Consider the following 15,988-nt stretch of genomic DNA (forward strand, 5'->3'; position numbering starts at 1 on the left):
GCCCTTGTGTTCGCACTGAGGTACTACGAACGGCTCTGCTGAAAGAGCAGTTCAACAAGCGTTTCCTTTATTACGATTTCTTTTTCTGGGTGCGGCCCTGCCCTCACGCTCTGATGCTTGACCGGCATGGGTGAACGCACGGCCACGTCCTCGCCCCGGCCCCGCCCCGCCCCCGCTGACGCGCGGCGGCAGTGACGCGTCCTCCTCTCGCGAGAGGTCGGGTGGCGCGCGGCCGGCGGCGGCCGCTCCCCATAAATAGCGGGGCGAGGCCGGGCCTGCGCAGGCCGTGGCGGTGCCCGAGCTGCGGTTGGCTGTGCCCCTCCAGGCTTTTCCCGGGTGAGTACTGCCGGTAGCGACGCTCCGGCTCGGCTGTCGTCGGCCCTGCGGGGCTGGCTCCGCAGTATGGTGGAGCCTACCGGCGGAGCGGGCGGGGGCTGCTGCTCGGGCTGCGGCCCGCCGCGGGCCCGCCCCCGCTGTCTCCGTCGCCTCCGTCATTGCGCCTGCGGGGCCCTCTGCCCCACATCCCGGTGTTTTGCGGTAGGCTGCCTAAGGCGCTCGCGGGCCCTGGAGGGCCCGGGATGCCCGTTCGCCCCCGGGGGAGGCATTGGGCAGCTCCGTCCCTGAAGAGGCCTGTGGCGGCTCCTGGAGCTGGGGCGCCGGCCTGCCCTGGCTGCCGCGGCTGGCCGGGGCGAGTGCCTGGGCTCCTCGGCGGGGTTGTCAGCCTGCTGCCTTTTGGCCTTTAGCCTCTTGTCATAGCGGGGGAGGGAAGGTAGAAATGAAAGCTGTAACTTAATTTATTTATTTTCCTGTTCAGCATCTTTTGCTGTTTCCGAAATATGCTTTTGTTTCCTGGGGGCTTTGATTCGGGCAGCTCACTCACCTGCTCCAATGAAGGGGATCCAACTTCTAGCGGTGCTGAAACAGTGCGAGGAATTCTTAAAACTGTGCAAGAGCATAGCTGTCACTGATGTCTTTAAGAGCAGGGATAACTTCACATACTAACTAGTTGACTAAAATTTACATCCATGCTGTGTTTGGCTCAATCTCTTTGGACATACTATAGATACTGAGTAATCCTTAAAGTAAGGGCCTTTCCTCTTTCAGTGGCCAGATTCTGCTCTGTTAGCCTCTTCTCGTCTTCTACAGTGTGCTTTACAGCCCAAAATGAAATTCAGCTGTACTCTGAGTAATCAGACTTGTAATGCTATGTAAGAAACATAATATGTTCCTGGGGGTATTTCAATATTAATAGATGGAAGGAAAACAACCCTTTTACTGCTGTAACCTTTGTTGGCTACCTGCTTGTATGTCCCATGTACAGTGGTTAATCTCATTACAGGCATTACCTTATGGCACATGTGTTAATATGTGCAAATATGTCTACAATGTAAACAGCATGCCTTTGTCCTTGTTCCCTGTTATGTAATGGGGAAAAGTTTTACTTGTTCCCAGGCAGGATTTTAACACACTCCTTTTGATACTGTCATACCTATGAGGAAGAAAACTGCTGGTGTCTCTTTGACAAACTTAGCAGAAAGTCTTGAAAACCACAGTCCTTTTGAGGACTGACTTTTCGGCTTGCCTTTCTGTTGCCTTTATTTATGCAGATGCGTAGGGAACTTAAGTGTCATATGAAAACATCAATGCAAAAAGTGGTTCCAGCAAATTATGTTCAGCCTGTATGTGCACATTGCATGGCGGTGCACTTCTATATTGTGCTCCTTATGTGGTACTGCAATACCCCTCTTTTCTTACAGGGTTCATATGGGTGGTAGAGCTGCTAGTGTTTTCTTCATGGGAATAGGTGTTGGAAGATAACTGAGTAGCATGGGCTTGTTGGATGACTGCCTGTTTCAGTGTGGGATAGGTAATAATTAAGTCTAAATTAACATAAAGGAGAGATTTTCTGCAGTGGGAAAGTCCTATACCTTGTGTGTTACAGGAATGCTAACTTTTGAGCAAGCTGAGCAGGGGAGTCCTGCATGGGTATTGGGCATGCCACTAGAGAGAATGAACTCCTTGAGTTTAGTGGAATGACTTCTGGGAATTGAGCTGAGGTTACTGAAATAAGTACTCCCCTTCAATCTTCCATGTGTTGTCAAGATTTGGGCAGCAGTGATGACTCAAATGTCAAACTTGACTCCCTTATGTTAACAGAAGATCTGATGTGATTAAAGACCTCGATGGTGGAGGCTTCATCTGATTTAGACATCCTAAACTAGAATTCTGGTGATTTGTTGGCTGGTGTTTCTTTGGCCTGGCTCAACAGATAAGCCCAAGTGTGTGTGTCTTCTAGAAAAATAGATTGATCAACTGACTGGTAACTCTGAGGTACAGTACTTCACTGAAGAATTACCAAAAAGCCTGTCTCTTGCATGTGCCCTACTTCTGTTGCCTAAACCAAAGTAATTGGGAAACAAAGTTTTGGATTTCTAAGTTTCTACAATAAAATGTAATTCCTGTATGCAAGAATTTGGACATGCCAGTCACCTTGATCAATGGAGTTGATAACAAAAGGGTTGTTGGTTTCAAAGTCTGGTGATTAGATGGAGTGGATATGAGAATGCTGTAACTCAAATATGCTTCTTTCACAGGCTGTGTGAGATTCAAGACCTGAAAAAATGGCATTGGCAGCAATTGATCCACAGCAGGTAGGTCTTACATAGCCCCATAGTTCTTTATGCCTAGTTCAGAAACATGAGTCAACTAACATTTTTCTTTTTTTTAAACAGAACATTGTATCGAGGGTTGCTAACCTTCCCTTGGTGAGCTCCACCTATGATATGGTGTCCACAGCTTACATCACCACAAAGGATAACCATCCTTATCTGAAATCAGTATGTGAGATAGCAGAGAAAGGAGTGAAGACGATTACTTCAGTAGCCGTGACAAGTGCTATGCCTATCATCCAGAAACTGGAACCACAAAGTAAGGCAACAATGGAACTGTTGATAACTTAATTAAACTGATTGCTTTATATATCCAGATGTACTTACAGTTTAACATGGTCATGCCAGTCTGGAGTGCCGTTTCAGGTAGCTGACTGAACCTGTTGCATGGCTTGTTAAGTAACTGATTACAGCTGGGTATGATTGAGCAAAAAAACCCCAAACCGTGTAGAGCCAAAGCAGGTTCCAGCTTTTGTAATCCTAAACTGACTGATTCCTCTTGATATGCCAGATGGTTATGTAGTCTGTTGCTCAACACCTTCATTACCTTTCACCTGGTTTCAAATGCTACTCCTGTACTTTCTCTTGCTGAGAACAACTGATTAAATTTGGCAACTGTGTCACAAGACTGTTGTAACCAGTAACCTGGTTTCATGAAGTGGCAGGCAGCCAGGTGCTTCTATCTTGTTCTAACAGTTGCTTGTAAAGTGTCAAATGGATTTAAGTGAGCTTTTTTCCTGTTGCTGTAAACCTGTGTTGTTTCTGGGCTTTCCTGCCTCAAATTTCACTGAAAAAGGGAGGAGACTACTTTAAGAGTGTTTTAGCTGAGCTCTGTTTCAAGAGGAATTCTCAACTGGATTTATTTATACTAAGGGAAAACAAACTCCAAATTTTAAACCAGCTATTGTAATTTCTTTTATAGTTGTAGTTGCCAACAACTATGCGTGCATAGGTCTGGACAAAATTGAAGAGAGACTACCTATTTTGAATCAACCCACTGACAAGGTAAGTTCTTTCATGTACCTATGTGAAGCAGAAGAACTGTACACCCTTCCTCTTTCCTATTACTAAAAATGCAGTGAGACAGGTTTCAATAAGCTGTGCTTGAAGCACAGCTTAGAAGCAGTAAGGAGGTAAAAGGCTTTTCTGTAGAATTTTGTTGCCTTTGGGATGCCATTGAGCTGCTTTTTTTTGATTTTAGAACTTGCCCAACATTTGACACATCTTAGACATCTAGGATCTGTTCACTGATGGGCATTTTTTTTTTTTAAAAAAATTTGAGTCCTTGTCTCTTTCCTGCTCAGTGTGAAGCAAATAGTACTGGAATTACATCACTGAAGTGTTTCGAGCTGAAGGCTGCATGGAAGTCATATTTTGTTTTGTCTTGTACATATGTTTTCAGGACATAATTTCTCCTAGATAATTGATAATTTTACACGCTTTAGCATAAATCTGTATTTCCTGGATTATGTATCTCCTTAGGAAATAGTTTTAGTGAATTGGCCTGTTTCTTATGGCAGGTTGTTGCTAATGCCAAGGATGTAGTTGTGGGAGCTAGAGAAGCTGTAACAACCACTGTGACTGGTGCCAAGGAAACTGTTGCTCACACGATCACTGGAGTTGTGGGCAAGACTAAAGAAGCGATGCAAGACAGCGTAGAAATGACCAAGTCAGTTGTCAATGGCAGCATTAACACTGTCCTGGGAAGTCGTGTGGTGCAGATGGTGAGCAGTGGAATGGACAGTGCTCTCACTAAATCGGAGACCCTTGTTGACCAGTATCTCCCACTTACAGAAGCAGAACTAGGTAAGACCAATTAAAGGTTTGATTTTGTTGGAATGCTGGTATTGGAGAGAAGCAAGCAATCATCCATTTATTACTTGTAATGGGGAGAAGGCATGTGCTTCCCATGCTGCCTTTGTCTTGCTGTTTGTAGTAGCATCTTCACAGGGAAGCAGAGTGAAAAATAAAGACTTCCACATGTGGTAGTATTATTAACTTACTATGGTACTAAAGGGCTACTAAACAGGTCCAGTATTCAGCTGTTAGAGGTCTGAGGCAGTTACATTTGCTTAAGTTTTCTTCCAGTGGTCAATTTGCTTCCTTTCTACATATCTAGAGAAAGAAGCTGCAAAAGTTGAAGGTTTTGAAGTTGGAGTTCGAAAGCCAAGCTACTACATTAGACTAGGATCCTTGTCTTCAAAGGTTCGCACACGTGCCTACCATCAAGCCTTAAACAAAGTTAGAGATGCTAAACAGAAAAGCCAGGAGGCAATCTCTCAGCTCCACCACACTGTTAGTTTGGTAAGTTTAAGCTTTCACTTGAGTTATGAAAAGCAAACACTGTTTGAGTGCAGAAAATAACCAAAAAGAGGCATAGGAAAACTGGAATTGCTTTCTCATACTAAGTGTGTTTTATGAGTATAAAGGATTTCCCATTCGGAGCTTTTCACCACTATTCAGGAGAGATCTTAAATCAGGCTAAGCTGTAAATGAGCCAGGAACTGCTTGTAATTTTGAGCATTGCAGGAATAGAAGTGACATTTAAAGTGATATTTCTGTTCTGAAGTGTTGAGTTTAACACAGACTTCATTCAGTGAAGTAAATGTCTTGCAACTCAACACTCCAGTCCTTTATATTAAGAAAATGGTCAGGTTCTTTGTGGGCTTGCATATCTTGCTGTGGGTATCTGAGCATTCCTGGGTACTTCAGTAGTCTTATCCTAACAACGTACCTTTATGTACAGGATAAACTGTGCATAAAGAGTCATGGCCTTCTATACACTTTCAAATCCTTGTGTAGGATGTGAATGGGGGAGGGAGAAATAGTTGAGGAAGAGGTATATGCTATATAACATCTTAAAACTGCATTCTGTCTCTGCTTTGAAGAGAAGGAATGCACGCTTATATTACCCAAAATTTTATATTGAACTTTTAAAGTATTTAAAAAGGAGCTTACAAAGCAGGTAAGTTAAGGTAGTCCTAATGGAACTTTTATAGACTCTTTGCTTTACTTCCTTATTTGGCTGTATTTCAGATCGAGTATGCCAGAAAGAACATGAATAGTGCCAATCAGAAACTTCTTGATGCTCAGGAAAAGCTTTATCAATCCTGGGTAGAATGGAAGAAAAATACAGGCCAAAATGATGGTGATGACTCACATAGCACTGAGGTAAAGAGATGTAAATGTAAACCAGAAAAAAATGGATTGTATACTGTCAAGGTAATGGCAAACCAACAGTCCTCAAAGTGCACAGCATCTTAACAGCACAGAAGCTTATGTGCAAATTGGAATTTGAATACTGAAGTGCAGGGCAGCTGACTAGCGACTGCTATGGAAAGTAGGGGACACGCAAACTCTTCAGTGAGCCTACTTGCTGCAAACACTCTGGGGTTCATTCTCCTTTCAAGAGAATGGTCATCCTGTTTAGCATATGAACTTGGGTTGGGATGTCTGTATTTAGATCAGCTAGGACTCACATACCTGATATGACCAAATGACAAATAACCGTTTGTCATCATAAAATGGTCTTAGTCACAGCCTCACTGTGTTTTACATGTAAGCAGCTACATGCAAATTATTTATTAGAATATACTTACCTACTGTGACTTCTTATCCAGATTGGAAACAAGAGCTTGCTTATCTGTTGACTGGGTAGAAGCTACCAGTATTTCTGTTCCACAAAGTACTTGAGATTTGAAGAAATATCAAGTACTTTCAAGTCTCTTACTCTTCAGGCTTAAGACCTGTTTTATTATCTGCTGTAGCTTTATTTTACTTGCATCCTGTTTACTTTGCTTCTTGATATATCTTGAGCAACATGAAGCTGCTACAGTCATAAAAAGATATTGACGTGCTGTTAAACTTTTTGTTTCCAGTACATTGAGTCAAGAACTCTAGCTATTGCCCGGACCCTCACTCAGCAGCTTCAGACCACCTGCCTCACACTGGTTTCAAGCCTACAGGGGCTGCCACAGAATGTGCAGGATCAGGTTTACAATGTTGGGTCAATGGCAGGTGATGTCTACCAGAGCTTTCGGTCAGCATCCTCCTTCCAGGAGTTATCAGACAGCTTTCTCACAACTAGCAAAGGACAGCTGAAGAAAATGAAGGAGTCTCTGGATGATGTGATGGATTATCTTGTTAACAACACACCGCTCAACTGGCTGGTAGGTCCCTTTTACCCACAACTGCCTGGCCTTCAGCATGCTGAGAGCAAAGGTGAAGGGGAGAAAAATTCCAGCCAGAAAGACAAACAGCCTGAACACGCTATTGAATAAACTGCATGGCACATGTGTACTCTGCTGACTGACCAAACAAGTAGCCTTAGCAAGTGTAGCTGTCAAAAGCCTTGGAGAAAAATCCATAAACATACAAGTGGAATAAGCATAGAGGAAAAAGGACACTCACGCATGACCTGCATTGTCCTTTGTAGTTAAGCCACTCTTAACTTAAACTGTCTTGAGTGCCAAAATACTGGCAGCTTACAGTTGTCAAGATGCTTGTTTGTCAAGTTAAGAAACCTCACCATGCTTATTAATGGTATTAATACCATTAGTCTAAATAAAACGTGCCATAGGTAAAAGCATTTGATTTGTTGCTTAATCTGTACCAGAATGATATAAAAACCTTGCATACTATGAAATGCATTTAAAAGCCCTGCAGTCTAGCTAGATATGTGCGATCCACAGCAAATATGGAATTCAGACATTTGATGATTATGGATTTGACTGTCTCAAATTCTGCTGCTACACAGTTCATGACAAAAGGTCTGTGAGTACAGAATTCCAAAGCTGAAAGTGGGGTTTCTGAATGAGTCAGCTGGAGTTACTTAAATGCTGTGACAGTGTTAACATTAACTATTAACTATCTAAACTTAACTATTGTATAACATAGTAACCTGACCACAGAATTCTGGAGTATCTAAACTTGTAAGGGGATCCATAAGGATCATGGAGTCCAACTCCCTGCTCCTTGCAGGACTACCTAATACTAAACCATATGACTCAGTGTTGTCTGCATGCTCCTTGAACTCTTGACAGGCTTGGTGCCATGACTGCTTCCCTGGTGAGCCTGTTGCAGTAACAGACCAAATCATTATCAACATGTTTTTCTAATATACAGTATAAAGACAAGATTCATGCTGTTTGTACCCAGGTGCCTGATGTTGTGTGGGTTGTTGTTTTTTTTGTAGCCATCTTTTTGTAATTCATTTTGTATATTAGCAATAAATGCTTCAGTAGCCAAAGTCTGTCTCCATTTCAGTGGTGTTTAAAACAAATGTAACTTGCTGTTCTGTGACTCCTTCAAACTGAGTCCAGCAGAAAGCAAGCCTGAAATGCAAATGAAGTAGACATGCATTGAAAATATATGTGTGTGCGTATGTACAGATAGGTAAGAGATTGCTGCAGCATGTCCTTCCTTCCTTTGAGTTCCTGTGCATCCTTCCATTCAGTCTTAGCTTAGCTTTACTGCTGCTTTTTTGGTGTTTTCTGTTGCTTGCCTTTAATGATGACCTAACCTGTGAGCTGATGGATATATTAATATTGAGAAGAGAAGGATACAGACAAAAAAAATGCCCTGTCCTAACTTTGCAGTAGATATTCTGTGTGCATGGGACTGCTGGCTAGCTGCTTTGGCAGCTGGCTCCCTATAAACAGTATATACTTGGCTGCAAAGACCAGTTTTAACCTGTTTAACTTTATTTACCCTCTTCTGAACTTGAGTGACTAGCATATATTAACACTCAGCTACTTGGGTGCAATCATTCCTCAGTAGATTCTGTGAATCCCTCTCCTGGAAGAGAATTACAGTCACTGAGAAATAGGCTTTCTTGGTTTAGGGCTGTCCAGGTAAGTTGTGTCTCTGTTCTTAATGCGTGCTGCCCTGTGCAAATTTGAGTTTTGTGTAGCAATGCTGACCACCATTTTCAGAGGTCACCAAGGAAGTGTAAAGGAAAATAAAGAGTTCAGAGGAAGCTTGCCACCTGGTGGCATGTTGCTACATGGAGCAATACCTCTGTACTGCTGGTACAACGTGGGCACTAAAGCAAATGACATGTACTGTAGCCTACTGTGAGAGGGCTTGCATCAAGACTGTTTTAAGCACAGTATTAAAAAAAGAAAGAACAGAGGATTACAGATAAAGATTCTGTAACTTCCAGGTATAAATACTTGGGTTTTGTAAGGGGGCTGTTTAACAAGAAATTGACATGAGATAGTGAAACTTCTTTCCAGCTAGGGCCTGTGTGAAGGCTTCTGGAATTCTTTCAGCAATTCATTCTGTTTACTTCAAGTATTGAATGAGTCAACCAGAGAATATTCTTTTTCATCTCTGTTTGTAATAACTTGTAAAGTGTATCTACTGTTGTGGAGGTGCTGAGGAACAGAATGGGACTAATCTGGTCTGGGAGCAGCTGGTAGTTCAAAGAAGGGAATTCCCATTCTTACATGTATTTTAAAATCTGATGCCTGTGAGCTTTTGTTCTGAGGTGATCCATCAAGTTAGATATTCAAAGTGCTCACTGTCTTTTGGGGACTGAGGAATAAGCAGCACCTCCTAGTACTAATGCAAAAGCAATACCTCTCTCTGTTCTGCCTTAAGTTGGACTACTGATTTGGACTCTCTTAGATGCCTGTCCAGCCTTGCTAAATGTCAGCGAGCAGATGAAGTAAAAAACAAGGGAAAATATTACCAGCCTAGACCTCCAAATTATTTTGCCCTCACTGTGGACTGTGGGTGGATTCTGTGCAAAAGTTCCTTTGATTTCTGACAGCTGGCCCACAACTGATGGCCATGAATGGAGAAATGCCTGGTTAATTGCTTACCTAATGGTAACAGGTAAAGCCTGTTACACCAAAATGCTGTACGCAAGTTCCTGTGTCATGCTCTTCTGGGGTGTGATTCTTCTGTTGGCTCCTGGAGCCCCCCTGCCAAGAGTGTGTAAGCTTCTGTCCACCCTCCCAGTAGAGCTAGATACCCTTCCTTGGGGGGAAAAGAGGGCTGAATAGCAGCAGTTCAGTATATTTCTGGCTTATGTTGAACACGTCTCTGGGCTGAAATTATGACTCCCATCGTAATGACAGCACTGAACTGCAACTGTAGCTTGCCAGCCTATCTTCTTGTTGGTAGTTTAGTACAGCATATCCTTAGGTTCTAGACTTGTAATTAGAATACAGACAAAACTGGGTATTTTTTTCTAGTGGAGTTAGGGTGACTATTAAAATGTCTGCTGGAGGCAAGAACTATGTGGACCTCTTTGGCTTTTTTTTCCCCACAGTGGACTGAATCTGAAGTACATGCTGATAATTGCTGAAAACTCTCAAACAGGAGGAGGAAAACCTAAGATATTGACAGAGCAGAGTCTACTCATAAATTTTTCCTGTTAGCTTAGCTGTTTCTCTGTAATTGCATGTATGAAGCAGCTCAGCTACGCTGCATAGAAATTTGCCTGCTCTTAGTCCAAAACCACTTTTGAGGATATAGCTTGGGCTAGAAAGCTGTGAAATCTTTGGAGCCTTTTAAAATAGGTAAGATTAGGTACGTTGAAAATTATAGGAAATAGTTGATCCTATTTGCAGCAAGGCAGAAAAACTAGATGAAATGGAAAAGTGTGTCAAAGGTTGCTAGTCGTGCAAAAAACTAGGATGGCAACAGAGTGCTAATGAAGTAATCACTGATAAGATTATTTATGGTTTATGTAGCGTTCAGAAAATAATTGTTTCTGTTCAAGAGATAATAAAAAAATCATTCATGCTAGTTGGAACTTCCACCTTCCGGGTGTACTTAACAGACAGCTACTCTATCATTGCTGATAATACTTAGCTACAAAAGTTTTAAATACAAACATTTGTAAATAGCTCCATATGATATGAAAGTTTAACAAACATCATATTCATAGCAGCATATGCATTGGTCAAATCCAAATTAGAGGATTTGTGTAAGAGCTGGAGTTGCAGGGATAAAGCTATTTGCCTTAAACTGAAGAAAGATGGAAAGCTTTTAAAATGTCTCACATACCTTAAGATGTCTTTTTTTATTTTTTTTCCAATAATCTTTTCCAAACTGCAACTTACAGTAATACTATATAGCCAGTAAAATAGGTGAAAGTATTTGGAAACAACTGATGAATTACTTTATTAAAAAAAAACCCTAAACCCAAACAACAATAAACGACCCAAAAACTTACCTAAGCCATCTAACTAAAAAGAGGAAACAGCATGTAACTAATTTTTTAAGCATGATCTGTTGGTCATTTGCGTGATCAGAAAGTCTTACATGAAACAGCTTGCTAGAGGTTTTGTGCACAGTTATGATAAATGTATTTCTCTTCATACTAAGATGGGAATTTTCTTTTGGGTAATACAGTCTCTGTGACTAAAAATAAGTGCTTGTTCTGAAAGTGCACAAATAAGAACCATCTCAAATTGCTAGTGGTTTAGTTCTGAAAACCCATTAAGAAAAAATGGATTAATTTAAAGTTAATATTGACATTTGCAATTTTCATATACAAATGTTAAACACTGAAGTATGTTTTGCACTATTCCATGCAAGGATTTTGCAAGTTTTGCACTGTTCTGTGTAAATGATCCAATTGCATCCTATGGAGAACTGTCACCAGGAGGAGTCATATCTGGCCTTATTCTTTGTTGCAAGAATTGACTTACTGTTGTGTTTCAACTTCCTGTCAAGTGTGAAAAGTGGTAATGGAGGTCAAGGTCCTTTACCTAAGCAAGCCTGTAACACCAAGGGCTTTGCATTGTTTTGGTTAGACTGGTGCAGGTGTCAGAATACACTGTCCTAATGTAATTTAGCATGTTCCAGAACAGATAAATCATACTGACATAAGCCCTGCTTTATTCTGATGCTGACAGATACACTCCAATCTGAAATTCTTTCATGGCTGTGAACATCTTACTAGTATGCTAAAGGAGTCAGTTGCTTATAATGTGTGCATTAAGGAGATTAAGAAAGCATGGTATCAAATTTCAGTGCTTATCCTATTGTCAGCAAGAATGGCGTGGTTATAAAAGTGTCTTAAATTTAGGATGTGGTGAAAATTGTCACTTGACAGACACAACTAACATGGTCATGTGCCCTGCTCAGTGTAAGTATAGAATAAAACCACTTGTTTAAGCCATCCGTTTGGGCACATTTTAAAACAAGTTTGCATATGGACTACTTGGCCTAAGTGTTGTTAAGACATCCCCATTTGTACTGCAATATGAAATACAGGGTCATGTGCTGATAATGGGCTAGCTTAGTGATTTCTGTAAGTGCAGTAATTAGTAAAATTACTAAAAGGTAAACTACCATAAGCAGAAAGATGCAAGATAATTCCGGCTGGTAGAAAGATGTGTCTCCTCAGTTACTAGTGCCTTTTGGTTTTTTGGGAGACAAAGATCACTGATTTCATTTTAGTTTCTCAAAGTGGTTACATGTTTCATTGTATTCACGTTAGTGCCTAATAAGTGACATGCTGCTTAAATTCTTCTGAAGCTTAGTTTTAGTTCATACTTCAATTACTAGTCGTAAGTCCCTGGTGCCTTAGGGTTTATGAGTTCTCTTAAGGAACTGATTTGTGTTCCCTGCTTTAATGTTGTCTACAACCTGATAGCTGAAACAGTAATCCTTTTATCCTTTGATGTGTTCTCTTTTTTCCAATGTCTTCCATAGCAAGCAAAGTACACATTTATCTTGCACGCTGTCTGTCATGAAAGCAAGTCATAAGCAAGGTGTTTTGCAGTTAAGGAATGGATTAAAACTGCTTCTCCAGACAGCACTGAGTTTAAGTTACACAAATGCCTGGAAGCCTTTCCAAGTTGCTGCTTCTTGTATGTGCAGAACCAAAGTCCTGTCAGCATGCAGCCATCGTTCTGTGCTGATACTGTATGTTGCTCCAAGTATGTCACATCACCTGCGTTAAAACGGTTACCATTAATGAAACTATAGATACAAATATTTTTCACTTGGGGCAAAAATCTTGTGGTTATGATGAAATTGCTTAATTATATCCCATTTTTCAGAAGTGCCTAAGTAGTCTAAGTCCTCCTAAGGGGGCTTAAGGGTTGGGATTTAAGCTCCTAAGTGTCTTAGCCAACATTTTTAGAAGTGTGTAACATCCATGCATCCACTAATGTCTCTGGCAATTCCTGAAACCTGGTGGTGCTTAACAGTGCAGAATACTCTACATGCAGTTAAAACAGAAGCCAAAGTGGGATTGCAGTTCCAGATACTTTGGTTCTTGGGAAAGGCTTGATGTGGTAGGCAGGCAGAGCAGTACAGGGCAATCCGTATCAAGCTCCTCAGGGCAGGTTCCTTTGTATAGCCCATTGCTCCCAAGGAAAGAATAAAGGCAAAATATGTTTAAAAACTTCCTTTTTTTAATTTTCTGGTAACCAATTTCACTAAATACACTCCACTAAGTTTAGCTCTGTTCCATCTCTAAAGCCCTGTGTGCTAAGCAATGGGTCTGCATCTTGTGTAGTATTTGGTCTGTCTTAATGTTGTGTTTCATGTGTGACTGGGCATATTTCACTTTGTATTTGGTATTTTGCGTGTGATTTCTAGAGGTGCTGAACGTCTTTGACTTCAGTGATTACTGCAGAAATTTGTTTGGGTTTACTTTTAAATTCATTGAAATTTCATTCCTACACAGGTTCCTGATTTCACTATTACAGACCTGTCTTCAGAGTCGGACGATATCCCAGACATTTTGGATTTGGATGAAGATGATCAACAAGACTTTTCACGCACAAATGGCCCTTACAGTACAGGGCAGAGAGCTGAATAGAGGCATAACAATGTCTTCTTGACACAATGTATTTTTGCCATGTTTAACTTAGATTTCTTCTTTTAAGTGAACCTGCCTAGCTTAGGGATTTTGGGGATATTTTTTAAATCACTGTTTCACTTAGCTGCATCAAAATTCTGATTTTTTTTCTATCTAAGGAATGCATGCTACATTAATTCATTAGCATGGCTGTCAAACTCCCATTCTACAAGCCAGGTATAGCCTAACCAGTGTATCCAACTGATCTCAACTTTGCTAATGATTTGTTCTGCTGGCAGCAGCCATGAGAACACTCCGGTGCTTTGCATAAAGGGCTGCCAACAAAAGGAGTTTTTGATGAGGATTTGCCCACAAATTTTCCCCTTTCAGTCTACATGAAAAGCACTTCTGCATCTACCTCTTTGCTGCTGGAAGGGGTAAGAGACTTTGCCTCGGATTCTCTCAGGTTCTTTTTGTAAGGCTCTGTACCTACAGAGCTTAGAGCTTCCCTTTGGCAAGAGTGCTTTATGCACAAAAAGACTCCCTTTCTCTCTACATGCCTTCTGTGTGCAAAAATTTTGGCCATCCTGATGCTGTCAGTTGTGGGGCCTGAGACTAGAAGATGGTAAATGCTTAAATGGTAAAGTTTTCCAGGAATGAGGATGACTGTTAAAAAAGAAAGGGGGAGAGACTGTAAAAAGTAAGGACAATGATACAAATGGATGTAGGGCAAAAGAACTGAAAAAACAAAAAACAAAAGAGAAGGTGGGGGGATACCTCTGGTGACGGCGATGAGCTTTTTATGTTTAAATAAACACTTCAGGTATTTGCTAAGGAATGTCGAATCCACATTTGGTTGCGCACAGCGACTTCTGTGGGAGTCGGGGTGAATGGGAGCGGGGCTGGGGGCAGGCTCCTCACGCCTCTTTCCGAGGACCGGGGGGCTCCTCCCGCAGAGATCCGGGGTGGCAGCAGCAAGGCTGGGGATGCTGCACGGTGCTGCTTCTGTGCGGCCGGGGAACACGGCGCGGCGGCTGGCACATGGCACCTCTGCTCTCGTGTCGCCTAGCGCTTGGCTCTTGTGGAAGCTGTGAATCCTAGTCGCTGAAATGCCTTGGAATAAACGTTTGAACGACACAGCCTGCTGCCGGTGTGAGTTTCACTCGTTCCTCGTATTAAATTTTGTAAATCGGTTACAAAACAATCTAAACCCTCTGCAGCTCGCCTGGCCCAAGCGCCGCCCGGGGCTTCTCGCCCCCTACGGTCGGCTCAGGCTGCTCGGCGCGGGCTCCCAGCAACGGGCCGCCGCTCTCCGCCCCCTACTGGGGCCCGGCCTCTTCCGGGGCCGCCCGGCGTGGTCGTGGTCGTGCTGGCGGCGGCGGGGGTGACGTCCTGCGGCTCCCCCGGCGCCGCTTCCGTCACAGCGGCGGGAGGCGCCCGCCCGTGCGTAACGGTGGCACGATGTAGCGGCGTGCCGCGCCATTCCCTCCTCCGTTTCCAGGCAACGAGGGCCGGGCGGAAGTTTCGCGGTGTCAGGGCCCGCGCGCGGGAGATTTTGGCGGGCCCGGGAAGATCTTGGCGGCCGTGAGGCGGCTGCGCTGCTGCATGCATCGGGGGGGTGCTCCGCCAGTGGCTGGGCGCTATGGGAAGCAGGTGGGAGATGGAAGACTTCTGGCTGTACGTGGGGGCCCTGGGCTTTGACCCGGGCGCTGGCAATGCCAGCTCGGGTCTCGGAGGGTAAGTACGAGGGAGAAGCGGGGCGGAGGCGGCGGCGGACGGGACCCCTTCTGCAGGTCAAGACGAGGGGGTCTGGCTACGGCCGCCGAGGGGTTCGGTGCCAGTGGCGATGGTGACAGAGGAAGCGCCTGAACTGCTGTAGTGACCTGTGTTAGCTATGAAGAAGTGAAATCCAGAAATCATAGTAACTCCTGTTCTCCCCTTGACGCATCCCGCACAGTGGTATGGAAAAAGTGAACTGGCAGGCGCCGTACCTCTTGGTTTGAAAACGTCTTTGAGAGTAAAACGCTCTTCCCGAAATTATTTAAGCTTTGTTAAATGGGCTGGAGAATGTGTGTTTTTAACTATGCAGAAAATAAGGTAATCGATACATCACTTGCAACACTTTATAATATAATATAATGCAGTATTTTGTAACCTTAAGCGGCCGGTGAAAATGCGGTGTTAATTCAGCATCCTAACTGCTTCTGATGTTTGTCTGTTAGGGTGGCGTTTGATGCATCGTACACCCAGTTTCTCGCCATTGCCCACTTCATCTTTACTAAGCTGGATCAGAACCTTGCAGAGGAAAGTTTAAAGTAAGTACTTGGCTTGTGAGGTTGCTGCTGTGCATATAATCAAGGGTATGGTTTATGCAGTTGCTGGAGGGTGGGGGTGGGGAAGTGGCTTCATGGGGAACGCTGTGAAAGTCAGAAACTTGGTTTTGTTTTGATCACAACTCTGTAATGTATCAGAAACCATCCTGTAATAAGTAACTAAGGGTAATTTGCTGATCAAAGGGGTTTTTAACAAAAGGAATGATCTTGCTGTA

The 15,988-nt window shown here is 43.0% G+C and overlaps 2 protein-coding genes across 5 annotated transcripts in view; both read left to right on the plus strand.

Moving 5' to 3' along the window:
- The first annotated feature begins 187 nt into the window (after positions 1-187).
- On the plus strand, positions 188-14,199 carry PLIN2 (perilipin 2). 4 transcript variants are annotated; one of them, XM_055791120.1, is made up of 10 exons: positions 188-336; positions 2,595-2,651; positions 2,733-2,871; positions 2,902-2,928; positions 3,592-3,674; positions 4,190-4,475; positions 4,789-4,973; positions 5,706-5,840; positions 6,548-6,838; positions 13,327-14,199. In XM_055791120.1, exons 2-10 carry the CDS (start codon positions 2,622-2,624, stop codon positions 13,459-13,461), a joined length of 1,311 nt encoding a protein of 436 aa, XP_055647095.1. In that variant the 5' UTR covers positions 188-336; positions 2,595-2,621; the 3' UTR covers positions 13,462-14,199. The 4 variants fall into 4 exon arrangements, with proteins under 4 accessions (XP_055647095.1, XP_055647094.1, XP_055647096.1 ...); XM_055791119.1 differs by having other exon boundaries at positions 2,733-2,928; XM_055791121.1 differs by lacking the exon at positions 5,706-5,840 and having other exon boundaries at positions 2,733-2,928.
- A 579-nt stretch (positions 14,200-14,778) lies between these two features.
- Positions 14,779-15,988, plus strand: part of HAUS6 (HAUS augmin like complex subunit 6) — a 46,741-nt gene continuing 45,531 nt past the window's right edge. The window contains 2 exon segments of the mRNA XM_055790307.1: positions 14,779-15,177; positions 15,663-15,755. Coding sequence (XP_055646282.1) covers positions 15,083-15,177; positions 15,663-15,755 — 188 coding nt within the window. The 5' untranslated portion in view covers positions 14,779-15,082.

Source organism: Falco peregrinus, chromosome Z (genome assembly GCF_023634155.1).
Source record: "Falco peregrinus isolate bFalPer1 chromosome Z, bFalPer1.pri, whole genome shotgun sequence".
Lineage (NCBI taxonomy): Eukaryota > Metazoa > Chordata > Aves > Falconiformes > Falconidae > Falco > Falco peregrinus.

Coding starts and splice junctions, on each gene's coding strand:
- PLIN2 (XM_055791119.1), top strand. CDS start 2,622: ATGGCATTGGCAGCAATTGATCCACAGCAG. Junction 2,929..3,591: donor CCAGAAACTGGAACCACAAA/GTAAGGCAACAA, acceptor TTTCTTTTATAG/TTGTAGTTGCCAACAACTAT. Junction 6,839..13,326: donor ACACACCGCTCAACTGGCTG/GTAGGTCCCTTT, acceptor ATTCCTACACAG/GTTCCTGATTTCACTATTAC.